This window comes from Micropterus dolomieu, linkage group LG15 (genome assembly GCF_021292245.1).
Source record: "Micropterus dolomieu isolate WLL.071019.BEF.003 ecotype Adirondacks linkage group LG15, ASM2129224v1, whole genome shotgun sequence".
Taxonomy (NCBI): domain Eukaryota; kingdom Metazoa; phylum Chordata; class Actinopteri; order Centrarchiformes; family Centrarchidae; genus Micropterus; species Micropterus dolomieu.
The window spans coordinates 3,883,826-3,903,721 of NC_060164.1; the positions used below are offsets into that span (position 1 = coordinate 3,883,826).

The 19,896-nt window shown below is 40.5% G+C and overlaps 1 protein-coding gene across 1 annotated transcript in view; it reads left to right on the forward strand.

Moving 5' to 3' along the window:
* The first annotated feature begins 2,141 nt into the window (after nt 1-2,141).
* The window catches only part of ltbp1 (latent transforming growth factor beta binding protein 1), a 108,442-nt gene continuing 90,687 nt past the window's right edge, over nt 2,142-19,896 (forward strand). Inside the window, exons 1-2 of the mRNA XM_046071385.1 lie at nt 2,142-2,935; nt 12,527-12,597. Coding sequence (XP_045927341.1) covers nt 2,577-2,935; nt 12,527-12,597 — 430 coding nt within the window. The 5' untranslated portion in view covers nt 2,142-2,576. The remainder of the gene's footprint in view (nt 2,936-12,526; nt 12,598-19,896) is intronic.

A 19,896-nucleotide genomic window follows, 5' to 3' on the forward strand; every position in this document is an offset into this window, starting at 1 on the left:
GTCAGGATGATTTCTGTTGCTCCTCTGTAAAAGCTGACAAGAACTTGGCGTGGGAATTTAGCCTTCTCAAGCTTCCTCCAGAAATACAGTCGAGTCTGAGCTTTCTTCACCAGCGTGGAGATGTGAGACGACCACGTCAGGTTCTCTGTGATGCTGATTCCCAGGAACCTGAAACTGTTCACCTGCTCCACCTCAGCTCCACTGATGGAGACAGGAGTGTGTCTTCATCTCTTTTTTCCTGAAATCAACGATCAGCTCCTTAGTTTTGCTGACGTTGAGCAGTAGCTTGTTCTCTGAGCACCAGTCAAGTTGAGGGTTTCTGTCGTGGGCGTACAGCGTGAACAGGAGGGGGCTGAGCACACGGCCCCGGGGGGCTCCGGTGTTGAGCACTAGAGTGGAGGAGGTGAGTCCACCAATCCGAACTGTCTGGGGTCTGTTTGTGAGGAGGTCCAGTATCCAGCTGCAGAGTGTTGTGTTTAAACCCAGAGTGCAGAGTTTGCTGATCAGCTTCATGGGGAGATTGTGTTGAACGCTGAGCTGAAATCCACAAACAGCATTCTGACGTAGGTGTTGTTTTTCTCAAGGTGTGTGAGGGCTGAGTGGAGGGCAGTGGAGATGGCATCCTCTGTGGATCTGTTGGTTCTGAAAGCAAAGTGCTGAGGGTCCAGGCTGGCTGGGATGTTGTTTAAGTTTAAAGGGTGAAAGTTGAAGAAACCTGATGGTTAAATGTGGTTTAAAGTCTTCTTTATGGTCAACACACAAATCTGAGGTAGAACATTCAAAACAATAATGATAAAATCTTTGTCAACAAATATGCATGAGTAAAAAAAGTAAAAGCTTTTTTCAGTCCTTTTTCCCCTGCAAAATAAACATCTTAATAAAAAAAATAAGTCCTTATTTTGTGTGTGATTCAAGTGAATAAAATCTAAATTTATTGAACATTTGTTATATTGTTATTGAAAAAAAATATGTTTTGATAATTATTGACATTGTTTTATTGTCCAGAGGTCAGTAGAAGTTACCTTGGGGACTGTGATACATGAGTGCCTGATGGGACATAAGGAATAGGTGTTTTAAACAGAACAATATTAGATCAGACAGATATTGAGCACACAGTAGATCTTTTTGTAGTATTTTATAAATTGTGTTACCCACACAGTGTAGGTACAAACAAACATTAACTAAAAATATGTGTTATGTTAGATTTTTAGACAAAAATAACTTGACTTATCTTATTTATTTATTTACTTAAAAGTGATGCGCACATTAATGAACAGCTTGCATCAAAGTAAATATGCCAGATTTAGCCAGAAGGCTATTTTTCATCTGTAGTCCCTGGCAGGTCGTTACAAGGTCAATACAAAAAGGACAAGACAATAAAACAATAAAGGAAATAGTACAATACACCACAATATACGAGACAGTCATTATGCTTCACTATGCAGATCATGAGCTGGTTACTAAAGTAAATCAGTGCAAAATGTTTGGTTATGCAGTTTAAAGTGCTATTTATGCAGTAAAGTACCATTCTATGCAATTAAGTGCAAATTAATATATTAAAGTGCTATTCAGTCTGCATCTAGTGTGGGACCACACAGCAAGATGACACTACAACTGTATGATCCCACAACATGGTGCCTCACTAAAGTGCAGAATCATGGAGGGTCAGTGTACTTGGACTTAATGAGCACCTTTAATTATCTAGAGTAATATCTATTTGGAGTAAAACAGTGCAGTGGTGAACATGAGATAGCAGTAATCTCTCAAGATAAGTGTGCCCTCAGAGCTAATAGGCTAACAATCAATAAATGTTTTCTGCTCTGGGCTTCCACAGATGTAGGACTCACTACCACCTGCTAAGAGATGATTCAACCAACAAACTTGTGTGAGATTTGTGGAACTAAACCCAGCCTGCTTACAGTATTGTAGAGTTTACTCATTTAAAGTGGAAGTAAGTATCAGCTTACAGAAGCCTGAAGAATGAATGTGTGGGTGTTGCCGGGGTGGGTCAGTCAGTAATCTGTGTGGGTGGGAGCTTTGGTTTGGGTCGGCGGACACCCCTGGGCCCCAAGAACCTCTCAGCTAACGTTCTTGGGGTTAGTGTAGCGGCCCCCCACCCCACCGCCCATCCTGACGTCACGTCTGGAGGCTGGCTGCTCGCGCCGCTAACACTGTTCACCTCCAACAGAGAAACTTTCCTGGAGTTCTCAGGCTCTTCTGACTGCGGACCAAGTCAACCCCTGCTCAGAGGAAGCCGCAGCGGTTCGGGAGACAGACCGTGGCGCTAAATTAGGCTATTCACTTCTACAGCCGAGGAACGTTACATGCCCTATTTTATTTAAAACTTCTGAAAGTGAAGCCAACGTTTTTCCCTGGGTAATGTTAGCGTATTAAGTAGGCTACATCCATATACCGAGTCGGGTAGGAGGTCTGGCTGCCTACAGGAATATGCTCAGGAATACAAAAGTTTTTTCTCACTAGTAAAAAGTAAAATACGTTTTTTCACGGAGCTGAAAGTAACGTAACTGGACCTCTTTTCCCCCTAAACTCCCCCCCCCCCCTTCTTCGGATTCGGTATGGATATGGCTTGGATTATATGGGGCCTCTTATCTTCTTTCGGGTTGATTCTCTCCCCGGTGTGTGTGTCAGCGGAGCAGCAGCAGAGCCAGAGCGGCTTCAGGAGGCTGTACGTTCTCCAGCCCGGCCCGGGCCCGGGGGCGACCGGAGCGGGTGGAGGGGTGCGAGTCAGCTCCATCTCGACGCGTCACGGCGCGGCGGGGCAGCCGCACACGTACAACGTGGAACTCACCTCCAGCCTCGGTGGCCAGGTCCGGACCCGCAGGATGGGGAGCCATGCAGCTTCAACCCCGCAGCTGAGCCAGGAGCAGAGCGGACAGGAGCAGAGCCAGCAGAGGCAGCTCATGAAACTGTCTGGGTAAGAATGTGGAGGAGGGAGGAATGCCAGTGGGAAATGAGAATTAACTTAATGACTTCCTGTCAGCTTTTATCATAAACCCAACAAGCACTAGAAATTAAACGTTAATCAGCAGGCTGTCAGGGTAGCTACACTACAGTTGGGCACCGGTATGACAGCCCCATCTTCTCAGACCTATTTTATTCTGCAAATTCAAAGTGGTTTAACCCATTCTGATGTTTCTACTTTGTACTCAAGCAAACAAAATGCCCCGTTGTTATCATTCGGTCTGGATTAAATTAATGTGGATGATATTGTCTAATTGCATTAGATGAATATGATGCAGTTATTCCTAAGTCAAAGACAGAGGAATCTCAGACTCTGTGAATCCCTACTCTCCCCTGCATCCCTGGTTTGTCTCAGACTAAGCAGGCTATTTTCAGCAGTATATTGGCTGACCCAAGAATTTCTGGGGCTCTGTGATCTAATCTGTAAATCACTGCCATACGGTTTGTTGTTCTGTAGTGTAGGAATTGGCATACTGGAAAGACACACAAGGTGGCATAAGAAACACTTGGTGAACAGCTGTGAAGGCCCTGCACGCTGTGAAAGACCCACAGGTGTCTCCATTTATTTAGCGGAATTAGACCTCTGCTGAGAACTGTGTGTATACAGGCTCTGCTTGATTGACACCTCCCTGACCCTCCTATTACTTTTCTGTTAGGGTGGAGGAGTCACACCTTTCGTATTAGGGGTCCAAGCCTTTAGGAGCTGGGGGCCACGCATGCACAAATCCCCTGGGTTCCCTAATGAAGTCACTCGGATTTTTAAAAGTCATACTGCAGCCTACACCATAAAGGTTATGAAAGGGAAATTCACAGGTGTGGTATAGACTACTGCACACACCTGCAAAAAATGACACGTCCACACATGTTTTGACCCATAACTCCCACATAGTACGTCACACATTCAAAAGCCTTAAATGCACCACGCCTTTCCTGAATTGAGCTGCGTCTTGTAATATATATATGAATATATATACACACACATATATATGTGTGTGTGTGTGTGTGTATATATATATATATATATATATATATGTTTTTCGCACGTAATTTCCTTTTCTAATCTACTTTTTAGAAAATTTGCATGTAAAATAATGTAAAATTGTTCACATGATCAAAAGGTATCAAAATAATTCTTATAACCTTAAACAAAAATTAGTTATAAAGGAATAATATCCTATAGGTTGCAACAAAACAGGAAGTGATGTTATATCTCCACACAGGTCTGTCCAATTAACACACAGTACTTTCCCATGACTCAATAAAGCATGATTTATTCTTCTGCAGCAGGTCTACGCTAGCCTACAGGGTAAGCTACGCACATAGCCATGAAGCGGGAAGCTTCCGGTCTGATACAATGCGGAAGTCCCATAAACCTGCATTGTATTGAACGGCCAGCAGGGGGCAACTCTTCTGGTTGCAAAAAAGTAGTCTGGTTCCATGTTCCATGTTAATAACTTGCATACAAGACAAAAATAAAAAGAGTAAATTCATTCAATAAAAATGTATAATCTACAGTCAGTGCCTACATTTTCTTGTGGATGCTGTGGTATTTGACACTTCTCAGTTTTGTCTTTGGTCATCTCTTGCATACCCTGGAAGTACACCTGGAAGCTAGAAACCTTTTTTGGCATATGCACCAGGCGAGCAATTGTCATTTGACTGAATAAGTACCATCTTTGGGGATGACATCCATTTTAAAAAACAACAACATTTACTTATGAAAATTTTTCACATTATGAGGACAGCAATCATAAGCTTAAATATTGCACATTGTACATACAATAATTATGAAAGATCTGTCTCATCGGCTACATAAACACACCAAGATAGAGGGATGTGAATGTTGTACTAATCCTAAAACCCAGGGATTTTAAGATGAGTGCTACTTCCTTCCAGAAAGTCTGAATAGAGAGAAGACCAGAAAACATGGGCATGATTAACCATGATTTCTCCGAATTCTCTCCAGCAGCATAGCTGAGTACCAGTTTGTTTAGACTTCTGTTTGGGATTGACAAAAAGGCAAATCAAATTTTTCCAACAGTCTCTCCAGGCCCGGGAGTTGGTTGAGGACGACTGTGATTTCCAGGCATTCAGCCACATGTCTTCAGTTATTTCAGTGCCCAGCTCTTTTTCCCATCATTGTTTGACTTAGTGTGTAGTGTCCTTATTCAGTGATGTGATGACATGTATAACTTATAAAGCTTATAAGACATTTATTGCTTCCTGAGTTATAAGCATCAATATATATATATGAATAAAACAATTGGTGGCTGTCTTGGATTAGAACCTTTTACCTTTTTTCAAAAATAATCACAAAGCTGTAAATACCTGTAAAAGTCTTGCCAACCTAAACCATATGTCTGACAGAGATTATTAAAACTGTCATGAATCCCTCCTGATCTACCTATGTTGACATAGTGCTCATGTCAGTTTTTTACCTGCCGTTCTCCTGCCTCTTCTACCCACCTGTTGCTCATTCCCCAGTCTCCCCAGTATATTTACCTGTTCAGCTCCACTAGGTCCTTGCCAGATTGCCTTTGCACTTGCTAAGCTTTCCAGCGATTATCTTACTCTTGTTTAGACTGGGAGTCTGATTCCCTGCCTGATTCCACTGGACTTTGATTCTCTGCCTTATCCCTGCCGGTTATGTTAGCGTGTTTGGATGGATTGCCTGGTTTTTGTTTGCAATAATAAAGGGTTAATTTGATTAGGAACTGGTAAACATTTTTAACAGGCCATCAATAATTGTATAATTTTTGTTTGTGCTTTTGAGATTGTGACATGTCAAAATGTAAAAGGACTATCAGTAGTAATCTAATACCTATACCATACTGCATGCTGGGATAAGTTTTGTATGGAGACTGGATGGATAAATAGATTAATATAGATTTCCAAAACCATGTCAAGTATACTTCAGACTTGTGTGATACACAAAGAAATTCCTGTAAGGGGATGTTTGCTTTGAGGAGACTCAAGCTGCCAAACTCAGCCATGTTGCTCTTGAGGTCCACCTTGACGCCTAAATTTAGATTTTGTGGCTCAGGACAACTGGCAAAGATGGTGGTGTGCAATAAACTGCTTGTCTGTGATTTAGGGTGGGCAATAAAATTTTTGCAGTATAAGTTTCCTCAATATAAATATAACAAATGTTCAATAAATGTTCGATTTTATTCATTTGAATCACAAACGAATCAGCAATTATTTTTTTTTATTAATTATTATTATTATTATTTTTATTTATTATTTTGTTGAGGAAAAAGATTGTACTGTGCATATTTGTTAAAAAAGGATTTTATCATTATAACTGTTTGAATGTTCTACCTCAGATTTGTTAAGTGATCCTCTGTTTGGCATCAAGTGTTTGTTCTGACCATAGAGAATAGTTGAAAACCACAATTAACCATCTGATTTCTTAAACTTTCACTCAGGAGCACTTAGCATTCAAAATCAGCCTTTAAACTTGAAGGAAATAATGATTTGACATTTAACGTGATAATTATTCATATCGATTGATATTACATTTATTATCGTGATAAGATTTTTGGCAATATGTCTATAAGTCCTACTGAGCTTATAAATAATTCATTATAATAAAACTCCCTCCAGATATACATATACCTTGAAATAATCATGAAATTATGATGCTAATTTGAGTCTTGATTACTAACTGCTGGAAGTAAGAGGAAATGTCACACATATTGTTATTATTCCCTCCCACGATAAAACTGTGGGCTTCTTTGTTGACTGACCCTAATTAGTCTGTGCTGTGACTGATGGCCTTTTAATTGGTTAGGCTGCTCTGGCTAATTAAGAATAAAAGCATTTTATGGATTCTTGAACATTGTGTCTAACACCTCTAACAGAAAGTAAACTATTTTTCCTTAATGTTTAGGGCTTTGAGACCTGCAACCCTCCAAATAGACTAGCTAGTATATTTGATTTTAGCTTCTTTGTCTAACGTGACATGATGACAGCGATGGTATACTTACTATTTGTCTGTATGATGTTAAGAAATACAACGGTTCAGTCAGTGTTTCCCACACATAGACTAGATAAAATATTCTGTGGACAGATAAACCCAAACTTGAGTTGTTTGGGAGGAACACACAACTCTATGTGTGGAGGAAAAAAGGGTACCAATATCAAAACCTCATCCCAACTGTGAAGTATGGTGGAGGGGTGATCATGGTTTGGGGCTGCTTCACTGCCTCAGGGCCTGGAAGGGTTGCTGTCATCGACGGAAAAATAAATTCCAAAGTTTATCAAGAAATTTAGCAGGAGAATGTATGGCCATCTCTCTGCCAATTGAAGCTCGACAGAAGATGGGTGATGCAACAGGACAACGACCCAAAGCACAGAAGTAAATCAGCAACAGAATGGCATCAGCAGAAGAAAATATGCCTTCTGGAGTGGCCCAGTCAGAGTCCTGACCTCAACCCGATTGAGATGCTGTGGCTTCACCTCAAGAGAGTGATTCACACCAGACATCCCAAGATTATTGCTGAACTGGAACAGTTTTGTAAAGAGGAATGGTCCAAAATTCCTCCTGACCAGGAAACGTTTGGTTGAGCTTATTGCTGCCAAAGGAGGGTCAACCAGTAGTCAACCAGTGTGGTCAAAAGAAACATAAAGACATATAATTGTTTGTGTGGAATTAGTTTCAGCAGACTGTGTTTGTCTGTTGTTGTGACTTAGATGAAGACCAGATCACATCTTTTTCCTGCGACTGTATATAATAATTTGCTGTAAATGGCCAATGAGCTGCCTTACCTTAAAGACCCTCCAGCTTTTAGTGGTGCGCTTCTATAAAGTCAGGGCACTTGCAAGTAGTTTTGTCACGATACAAAATTTATGACTTCAATATGCCTAAATATAATGCAGATACTGAAACAACACCACGGCAAAAATCTAGTAATGGAAGTAAAGTGATAATAAAGGACAACATGGAACTGTAATTTTTTTATTAGGCTAACTTTTGAGAGAGCCTGTTCTCATAGTCATTTTTAAATCTAATTTGATTAAACAGAAAACTAGAAAATGTGCTCAGTAGAGCCCAGACACTCGCTAACACTCGCGGAGCACCAAGCTTCCAGTCTGGGCAGAATAAGCAATTGGACAGCTAGCTGCAAGACTAACTAATGATAGCAGTAGTTAGCTGCTCCAATAACCAGTAACATATAAACTCCGTAAATCGGCAAAAGTGGAGGCAGAGCAGCTGGAGAATATCAGAGGGAAAACCGGACAATATTTCTCCATCAAATCTGATCCAGTTTCAGTAAAACCAGTAAATAAAGTTGTGTTTTTGTACAGTTATCAGTGAGGGCTAGTCTCTCAGGTCTTGATTCAATGTGGTGCTGTTAAGCCCTTCCCCTCTTCTGTGCTTGGGGAAGTTGGTGAATCAGAAGCAAGTGGGCTTAAAAAGAAAGGAGCTTAAATTGAGTGTTCAGAAAGAGGGTGAAAAGAGGTGCTGAAGCAGTGGACAGTGTGAGAAATATAGTGTGTTTTTTGAACATTTAAGCATGTGAATAATTTCTAGTAGAAACCCTAAAAACAAGTATGAACATTCCACAGTACCTCTAAAGTTAATGTCATTTATGTTTATTATTTTAATCCCTAATAAAAATAGTTTATGTGCTTATGACATGTTTTCATGTTTGTTTTTTAATACATGTAGGTGTGTTTTTGACTGTGAATTAGAACATTATATAATACATAACTGTAAATAAGTAGATCCAGGTCATTGTTAAAGCTTTTATGTAGTATGCTTTTTGCATCCAAATATCACTTGCATGGTCATGGCTCAATACACCTCCTTGGCGCAGCGCATCTATAGAAACGGACGCAAATGTACAAGCATAATCACTATTACCTGTGCAGATTTGAGTATAAATGTATCACTTACAGTGGATGTTGCCTGCATAGGCCTACTTCTGAACACCTGATTTGAAGCAGCTTGCAAGTTATGGTAAAGTTAACGTAACCAGTGTGAACGTTGCGGTAAAGAGATGTTTGCCACATTGGTAAGTTAAAGCCAAACTAAACCGTAAACATTGCCCTTAACTACCTTGTCAGACTTCGATGCAAAAAAAGTTTGCTTGTCACACAATAATACACACTCGTTTGAGGGTAATGTAATTATGTTATCTATCACATTTGCTAACCTGCCGCTCTCGTTGGCATATCTGTCGCTGAAATGCTTTGCTAAGTTTGTTGTGTTGCCTCTCTTGGTCTGCGTGAGTTTGAAAGATCTTTTACAGGTGCGCTTTGTAGAGTCCATACACTTGACAGATTAAAATAAGAATGGTCTAGACAGACAGATTTATTGAAAATGAGGCAGCCAGGAAAGGAAAAATTAAGATTACCTAGAGAAACAGACGGAAGGAGAAGAAAAATGGGGAAGAAGACGACATGAAATGAAAAACAAGGGTGGAAGGAAGCATGAACAGTACTGTACAGGAGTGCTCGAAAGAAAGTCAGTGAGATACACTTAAGACTTGTGTGTTCCAACCTTATATAACCAGTCCACTATGGCCTACTTTAATGGGCCTCTACAAAGTTTTCAACAACCATCTGTCTATTTAGTTCTGGCCCATTTGACTGGTTTGTTAGCAGGTGGGACCAATTGCATTTCAGTCATGTAAAGAGTTTATGTCAGAATAAGGGACACCAGTCTGTGTGTGGTCCAGCAGCATGGCTTCAGCTGCTCGGTTTGTGGCCCATCAGAATGCTATGATGTTTGATTAGTGAATACAGTTCAGCTGTGAATTGCAGGCACCCCCATGAAAGTAAATTAATCTCATTAGAATCATTACCAGGTTACACCGGGCTGGACATTAAGCTTGGGCGGTATTACAGCGTATCATGGTGTTGAGAAATCCAGACGGTATAAAACCGTCACAAATTCAGACGCTCCTCTTTCTGTTAAACTGCTAACGAAACGCTGTTTTGAGCTTATTTATTTTAGAGTACGTCCTCAACGTAGGCAGGCGCCGCCGCACAAAACTGCCTCTACAAGGGGACTCACTTTTACAAGGAACAAGGTACAAGGTAGATTTATTTGTCGCATTACAACAGGTTGTAAAGTGAAACTGAGTTTGTAACTCCAGCAGTTGGTAAACAACATACACAAGGGAGCTGTAGCTGCAGCCTTTATTTACTGACACACTGTAACCTACACTGTACATTTATTGCTAAACTTCACTACTCACCTTTTCCCCTGCATTCACCTGCCGCTCGCTCTCTCGCTCAGCAGCACACTGACAATGCTCACTAATAGGAGCTACTCCATGGCGACTGCGAGTAGTGGGACAATGTAACAGGACTAGTCAACAAGAGAAATGCCTCTGCCACTGTTTCGGGGTATTTTGGATTTAGTCTCGATGATAAAGGTGAGCCAGCCAACCGGACAAAGCTATGTGACATCATCTCTGTTCAGCCCACGTGTGTTGATATCCATATCAACAAGTGTCATCGGGTCCTCCTGCGAGAATCTTTGGAAGAAGACAGACTGTCTGTTTATTATTCAATGGGCCATAAGGATTTAAACCAAGGAAGATTTGTCAAAGTAGGCTAACTACATAATAGACACACAGCACTGTAGGCATACATGCTACAGGGACTTCCATCAGCAGCAGCTCAGCTTTTATTTTATTTTTTTACACAAATACCTTCTCATACCGTATATATGCTGGTGACATGTCAGGAAGGAATGAAAAAATAGATACTGCCCAAGCCAACTGGATCAGGATCAGCCATCAGCCACGATATGCCATTTGCATGCTGGCTCATAATTGAAATCAGTGTAACACTAGCACTGCAGCTCTGAGTTTTATGGCCCCCCTTGATGCATGTTGTGTACAAACCACTGTTTTCATCCAATTTCAACTTTGTCTACGTCATAGGTGACTGTGTGGGGACTTAGATTTAAAATAAAACATGGGAGCTGGAGGCTGGAGCTGGAGCTGGGAGATGTCCACTTAAAGTTTTTTGAATAATTACAGGCAAGAAATTGGCAACTCATAAATGCAGTGCTGTTTCACAGCTGCCTCTCAAATGTTGGAGCTTCTCACCAGCACATGAACAACCCTCCCCCATCCACCAGGGTCAACTACTGAAAATAAACCCCCAAACTGTGGGAAACACTGTGGTGTTCACCAGTGCTTGCAGTGGAAAAAAATAAATGCCAGTACTCTCTTTATTTACATGTTGTGAACACACACACCTGCTCACACACAATATTTATATTACAATAATAACTTTAGTAAAACAGATCTAAAACGAACAAGGGGAACATGTTGCTCTCAGGAAGAGGCGGCTAGAAGCAGCACATGTCGGTATCCTGGAATCCTGGCTAAATCTACATTTGTCCTCTACTGATGCACTATCCACAACTTGGAGGAGTAACTAGTAAAAATGAGTGTATTAGTTCCATACAGCAGTTTAAGAATTACAGAACCAACATTTATCATTGTTTCATTAAATCATTGTGCAAGAAAAATTCTCTTCCTGGCGGTTAGGTTTATAATTTGTTATAGCTAAGTACTAAATAATCAGTAATTTCAGCCATTAATGCAAAACGACTTTTCTAAAGTTTGCTGTAGCACTTCAAACTTTTGTCCCGCCCCATCCAGGCCATGACTGGTGGACAAGCGCGGCTTTACGAAGAGTTGAACATGTTTCAACCAAAGGCACCTCATAATGTTGCCCTTTGCTCCTTGTATTCCCAGTGAGATCCCTATTTTCTTTCTCATCTCTCTACTTTTAGTGTGTCACACAAATGGGCAGCACCTAATAGGGACAGGGGTATTAGTCTCTGCTGTAACAGAATTAAGCTTCATTTTGTATCTTAAACTCCACAAAAGATTAAAGAGAGAGTGACTCATTATCAAAGCCAATCTCTATGATGACTGTGATTGGTGAGTTCCCAGGTTGGCCCAGCTTCCAACAGCGTGACTCAAATCAAGTCAAGTCTGACTGACTGACTTCAAGTCTGGAAAACATCCGCTGAGAATTGGTGGAGCCCGGCAGATTTGTGCCAAAGATCCGATTATTATGTGGGAACATTTAGATGATGATGTGCCTTGTCTCAAACCCCCTGAATCTCGCTGACAACATTTTTTACTAGGTGTTACAGATCTCAAATGAAACTTGACATGATCTGTTTCTTACCTTACAGTCTCCAGTTTAAAAATAGTACTAAAGACCAATGACAGCCCAGGTAGCGGAGCATTCGTCTACTCGGCTGCAGAAAGATTTGAATAAAAGAGAAAACTGGCACTAATCTAATGTAGTCTCTTTGAAATAACATCTCTTGAGAGGTAAAATACTGTTTAGGTTTGCCACAGCCAAGAGAAAGTTCTGGGCTGGCATTGTGTTGGGATCTTCAAATACAGCTCAACTCTTAATTTTGAGGCGCTTAATGCCAGAAGTTGGAAAGAGGGTGGGAGAGAATGCCTTCCATCAATCAGCTTGTGTTCCTTTCACGTGTGGGTTTGAGTGTGTGTGTGTGTTGTTTCATCTGCCTCTGCTTGGTTTCTGTTTGCAGGGTGAATGTCTGTGGAGGGCACTGCTGTCATGGATGGAGCAAAGCTCAGGGATCGCAGCGGTGCACAAAGCGTAAGTGTTCAGTAAACTCCTTTCAACACAACAGCATCTCCACATTGATACAGCTACTCCAGTCTACACATAATAACACTGGATGACACACAAACACTGGCCAAAGTGCTCCAGGCACCCACACCACGTTCTTTCCAGTGCCTGACTATAGCTTTGAAACTTGTTGTAGTTTCTCGTGTTTTCTTTGACACTAGACACTCCTCTCTTTCTCTAAAGATATCTCTTTCTTATAGAAATGTTTTGAAAATGATTGTGTCAGGAACATATAGAGTATACTAGACGGAAATGGGAATGAAGAATTTAAGAAGTTCTTGTTAATCTTTTAAGCAGTCAGACAGTATAATCATCACTTCCTCATAAATGTTCATTTATTCTGTTGTTAGAGGCTGTAAAGGAGTATTAACTTTACCCTGCTGAATGCACCATCACCTTGGAATTTGGGAAGAGTTTCCCTCATGATCATCTTTCTAGAACTTGCCATGTGTTGTGTATGTTTTGACTGATTTGCAGAAATCATCTTCCTTTTTTCAGTTACATAAGGCTGGCATCTAGGGAGAACGTCTATAGGCCTTCATAATGTTTCATTGAACCTTTGTCCTTAAGGGCATGAAAGTACAGTTTACTTTCTCACACTGCCCAAACAGGTATATAAATGCTGCACTGCACATTTTCATAATGAAATGATGAAATCATAAATATTTAGCACATCCCTGCACTAACTATGAACGTTAAACAGTATCCATGTTGCACCTTTATTGGTCTTTCATGTTTCATATTGTATTGTCAGTTTTATCAGTACTTACTCTATCTTTATCTTTCTTATATTTTCCATCTACTGTGTTCATTGTTATGCATCAAAACCTCCAGGCAAATTGCTTGTATTAATAATGCTTATTCTGATGAACTGTATGATGATTCAACCCTGTCTCCTATCAATTACATTATTTACTACGAAAGAGGGATGTGTTTTGTTAAATATTAAAAAAGTAAGTGTGTCAGACTTTTTCAACGTTTAACCAAGACAACGATCTTTAGAGTTACCAAAACATTACTGTAAAAATGTTAGTCTTGTCTCTGTTGCCACCTGTGGATGTTATAGGGAAAACAAAATGAAACACATTAACATTGTGCCATTTTGCAAATATGTTCAAGTCTCATGAAACGTGTGAGGACCCTTTGGCTCTTCGGCTGTGGCTCAGGAGGTGGAGCGGGTTGCCCGTTAATTGGAAGGTCAGCGGTTCAATCCCTGGCTCCTCCAGGCTGCATGGCGAAGTGTCCTTGGGCAAGAACTGAAGCCCAACTTGCCCCTGGCGGCTGTTCCGCCAGTGTGGGAATGGGGTCGAAAAGACTAGAAAGGTGCTGTACAAATAGAGAGCGTCACCCTTTTGGAACTGAAGGAATCGCAGTCTGATCATGCTGGAAAACTCCCATATTTTTAAATTGTGTAGTTTATGGGTCTTCTGTGGCACATGTATCATGTCCAGACGTACAAAAAAAGCCTCTTGAAACCACTCCCTAAACCCAACAGGAAGTCCGCCGTTTTGGATTTAATTGTCATTTTTGCCGATTTACAGGCTCCTTAGTTTAAAAAAATCCGACTAGAGAATAAATCTGAATGACTTCTAAATTTCACTGTGTACACTAAACCCATAGATGATTAAACAAATGGATGGACAAACAGTGACTTTTCTTCGACGAGCGTGCATGTGGCATCTACAAGCCAATATTTGCTGAAAGTCACAGGAACAGGAAGTGGCTACCTTTATGCTGTGATGAACTTCTTCCAACCGGTTGGCCACATCCACTTCAAAACTATCTCACACTTTGATGATGTTATGTTCTGAAGCAGGAAGTTGTCCTAACTTTACTGTACATGCTCAGATTGGTACCAAACATGCTTGATAACGGTCGCCCCCTTAACACATCTAGATGCCAAAAGTCAGTTATAATCATAGTGCTGTGTGACAATCAAGTGATTTACAAGAATGTTTCACGTGTTCAAGTGCTCTCTAGTGCCAGGAAGTGACGTTTTAGTCCTGTCGTCCCATGACGACATTACCCAGTTACCCAAAAATTGAAGACTTTCATCCACAAAGATTAGAACATTTGCATTCCCACATGCAATGTAGAAATCTGCCACCAGCTTGTGTTTGATTTTATTACTGTATTATTGTATAAGTAAGCACATCATGAGCAATGTACAATCCAGAGTCATATTCCTCGTATGTGTACACATACCTGGCAATAAAAGCTGATTCTGATGTTCCACAGGTAGTTCGAAGTAGTCAAAAATTGGAGGTTCAATTCCCGGCTCCTACAGGCTGCATGTCGAGGTGTTCTTGGGCAAGATACTGAACCCCGAATTCATACACATTCAGTGTATGAATGCTAGTTTCTGTTTGAGCACTTAGGCTCAGTGTGTGAATGTGATGGTGTAGTGTAAAAGCGCTTTGAGTGGTCGAAAAGACTAAAAAGGTGTACAGAGCATTTACATTTACAGTGGAGATGGTCGTGGATTTCAGAAAGCCCCAAGTCATCCTGTGTGACTCCCCTGTCACCACTGTGGACTCCTTCCGCTTCCTGGGCACCATCATCTCCCAGGACCTCAAGTGGGAGCTGAACATCACCTCCCTCTCCAAGAAGGCCCAGCAGAGGATGTACTTCCTGCGGCAGCTGAAGAAGTTCAGCCTGCCAAAGACAATGATGGTGCACTTCTACACCGCCATCATCGAGTCCATCCTCACCTCCTCCATCACCATCTGGTACACTGCTGCCACTGCCAGGGACAAAGGCAGGCTGCAGCACATCATTCACTCTGCAGAGAAGGTGATTGGCTGCAATCTTCCATCACTTCAGGACCTGCACGCCTCCAGGACTCTGAGGCGAGCAGGAAAGATGGCAGCTGACCTCCCACTCCAGCCACAAACTGTTTCAGACTCTCCCCTCTGGCAGGAGGCTGCGGTCCATCAGGACCAAAAACAGCTTCTTCCCGTCTGCAGCTAGCCCCGTCAACAAGGCCGGGCCCCCCCGACTGACACTCCCCCCAAATAATACAAATGTCTCTGCACATGTAAATATTATTTCATTTCATATCATGCACAAACCTGGCACATTGCACATATTTGTTGTTAATTGTTAATCGTAGTTTTTATATTTTGTCAATTTATATATTTATTCTCTTCTGTTAGCCCGGTGACGTTGTTCCTTCTCTGCAAATTTTTTTTCTTTTCTTTATTTATTATGGGGAGCTTCACTGAGAGGAAGCCTCTCTTTTGCAGGAAGGCCCTGATCACATTCACACTGCTACACATTCACACCTGGAAGCTGCCCAGTACAACGGCAGCCTGGTCTGCTGGCCACTAAGCAGCTTCACTGGAGCTTTTGGGGTTAGGGGTCTTGCTCAAGGGCACCTCAGTGGTGGTAAATGAGGGAGGGAAAGCACTGCTTGGTTTACTTTCCACACCCAGATTTTATCCTTCCGGTCAGGGGTTTGAACCGGCGACCCCCCAGTCCAAGCTCGCTTCTCTAATCTTTGGGCCACCAATGTATTATTTTTCTCTATTCTTTTATTATTCTTATATAACTTGCATTGTCGATTCCATATTTATATATTTCTACATTTGTATGTTTGTCTACGTGTACCGCCTTATCACCAAAACAAATTCCTCATGTGTGTAAAACACTACTTGGCAATAAAGCTCCTTCTAATTCTGATTCTGAAAGAAACACTCTTAGAAAACACTCTTAACTCGAAGGTCACCCGAAGAAACCAGTGCCAAATTACTGTAGGTTTGCATAGTGGTGCACTGGCATTAGATACAGTTTTAATAGCAGCCTGGATAAAAAATTTAAAAAAGGGAAACAACAAATAACTCCAAGGACTTTTTGCTCAGGGTGAAGTGGCTCCTTGGTGTGTATAATTAAAACATACAAAATTACCCATGCACATGCATAATTGTTAACTCTGCTTTATTCTGCCAACATTTCTGTGCCCAGCCAGAGTTCAGTATTGATACATTCTGCAAAAGTGTGTGCATATGCAGAAGTTAATATCAAATCTGTGCAATCATGCATGTCATGACTGAGCCTCAGTGTCTGGACAGTTTTTTTCTTTTTTTAATTGCAACCTGCCGAGTCATGAGAAGTTATTATACTGTCTGACTGGCAAGAGCACGTGTCTCAAGAGTGAAAACAAAACAGATTTGAAATGGATTATAACTCTTGTCCCAGACAGATTGGTCAGATAACTTTCTTATTTGCAGGCTCTTGCCAATTTACTATTTAAGTTTTCTAGGTTTCTAGAAAGATTGCTCAAGTTCTCAGGAGAGCAACAGGAGTTCCCCATATCCAACGAAGGTTAAAGTCAAGTTGACTTAAACCTTCGTTGGATAACTATGACCTGGATGACTGAGAATCTTCATAGACAGTAGTTCCCCATGTTTCTGTGTGTAATGGATCTCACAGTGTCTGGATCTGTCACTCTCTCACAAATTTAATTATACTGTACTTATATAGCACTTATATTGCTAGCATAATTTATACTTACTTTATGCTAGCTAACTTTCTGTCATTTAACAAGCTAGTTAGCTTGATCGCTTGCAGGACAATACATCATACATATTTTAAGATATGTATTTGTACCATCGACTGCTGTCTCACAACTGTCCGCCAACCATCCTTCTTTTGTGGAGCTCTTGACACTTGAGCAGAACAGGGTTATACAAAAGTGAATTGTGCAACACAGCTAATAGGTTATAATAGCTTCCTTTCTTTTGGACCCTCCAGCTCTCTGTTCCCTCAGCAGTCAGCAGTGTCAAGATGGTTTGCTATTGATCAAAGGTTCAGATGTTTACAACTTGATGTGGAAGATCAATGTGGATTTACTTTTCCCTAGTGAGTGAATCCACTGAGTAGACGGGCCTTGAGATGGAATCCAAAATTGACAGCAGGAACACTAAAATCAAAACCCACTATGGTCTTTAGGTAGGTAGGTTTATTTTCACAATATAACAAGTTAGAGTGAAATAGAGTTTTGTAACTCCCTTCTGCTACATAGCAGACAATATATATTAATAAAGAATCAATTATGAAAAATGGTAAACAGAAATAAACTCATCACTGGAGCAGTGCTGAGGATGAATTAGAGTTTAAGAGTCTGATAGCTTTAGCTTTGGATAATGATGAAAGAATGACATCGTGGATACAAGTGACTTAAAACCCGTAAAGTTGAATCTAATCAAATCAAATCTCACAAACCAAAGTACAAGTAGTGAGGCAACAAAATGCAGATGCAGTTGAAAGCTCTGGCTAGAAAGCTAGTAAGTGTACTTTGAGTTAAGATTTAAGCGGACTTTCATGGTCCCTAGAAGATAAATAATCAGTTTGAGGTTGCCCTGACTTTTCTCAAGTGCAACCATGATGTCATAATTTCATTGTTTAAATTATGTTCGAAGCTTTTGTTACTGCAGATGTATCCCAAAAAAACCATACAATTCTATATTTCCATGAAACCTGCTGTGGATAATCATGGTCTTCAGAGGACGAATCCCGATGACTTAAAAGCTTTTTGCTCCCACAGTGAATAGTGTTTTGGTTTTCAGCTTTAGGGAGCCCATATCAGCTGAACACTTGAAGAGTTACAGTGTGGGTGGACAGACTCCTTTTGTTTATACAGGCACAGGAAACACTGTGCAAACCTCTGGACAATGACCAATAGGGGACATTCCTCTGGTTATAGGCTTTGACAGTCTGTTATCTATCCTCCCCCAAGCCAGATGCTTACGTTGGAGATATACTTAATGTAACGAACAAAGCAATAGTTTATTTTTGGATTTATATACCTTTCCCTGTAGAGAAAACAAATGAGTAGTTAATTGTATAATAATTAGGTCAGTAAGTGGAACGATTTGTTTTGTTGTCTTACTGTATTTTTTATACTGCATTTCGATTGAGGGAATCTCTTCGATTGAGAGAACCACAAATGTCTCCCAGTTTCTATAAATCTGCAATTGTGTGGATAAAACTCTCTATTGTTGTATTGTGAATGCAAAACAGCAGTGTGCGTACTCTACTGTTTTATTTCCTCAATATTAATTCCTGCTTAGTGAAGGATTGTTTTCATTCATTTTATTATTCACACCTGGGCTATCCGCTGTACGGCTTGCTTTGTGTGACTCAATGCAAACTCTCACTGAGTGTTTTTGTTTTTTTTTAAAGTAAAAGTGACATGTTCCTTGGGTTTACCATCCGTCTGTTTTGTTACTTCTGGAACAGAAGTTTTCTCTCTCTCTCTCTGTCTCTCTGTCTCTCTCTCTCGAGCACTCCAATTAATCGGATATAGTTAGTTATCGGCCGATATTCGTTCTAAATAGTTTGTCTCAATTGGGACTGGGCAATAAAACAATAATAATAATTATCGCTTTATAATTTCCCTCAATAACAATATAACAAATGTTCAATAAAGGTTTGATTTAAATAATTTGAATGACGGATGAATTTGCACTTAATTTTTCTATATAGATATTTAGTTTATTGAGGAAAAGGGACTGAAAAAAAGATTTTACTTAATTTTACTCAGGCATGTTTCTTGAAAAAAGATTTTTATTATAATTGTTTTGAATGTTCTTCTACCTCAGATTTGTTAAGTGATCCACTGTTTGGCATCAAGTGTTTGTTCTGATCAGAAAGAATAGTTACATAGTTACATACATAGTACAACTAACCATCTGGTTTTTTCAACCTCCACTCAGGAGCAAAAATATGCCTTTAAACTTGAAAGAAATAATGATTTGACATTTATTCTGATAATTATTGATATCAAATGATATGAATTTTTTATCGTGATAACATTTTAGCCATATCGCCCAGCCCTAGTCTCTTGACAATGACAGCACACGAGACAATGTCTCTATGTGCCGCTAAAATGGCTTCACTGGTCTGGCAGTTATTTTATATTTATTTTATTTCACAGGAAAGTTGTGTGTTCCCACTCACAGCTGCTATGGTATATTTGGCAACTCATTTTGGTATTTTGCATAAAAACAGAGAGAGACCTTATATGGTATTATATTGGAAGACATGGACACAAATATTTTACAAGCACGGCGACAATGTGAACACACCAGTGCAAATTTCATTTGATTTGGTACCATGTTGGTCTCGATCATTTCGATCGACTACGTCATAAACACCAAGGCTCCTCAGGAAGGAATAGCGAGTTGTGTTTTTGGGTGATTTTATAAAATGTCTGCTGATGAAGAAAGTCAACAGAGCAGACACATTGGGCGTTGGGCGGGCCCT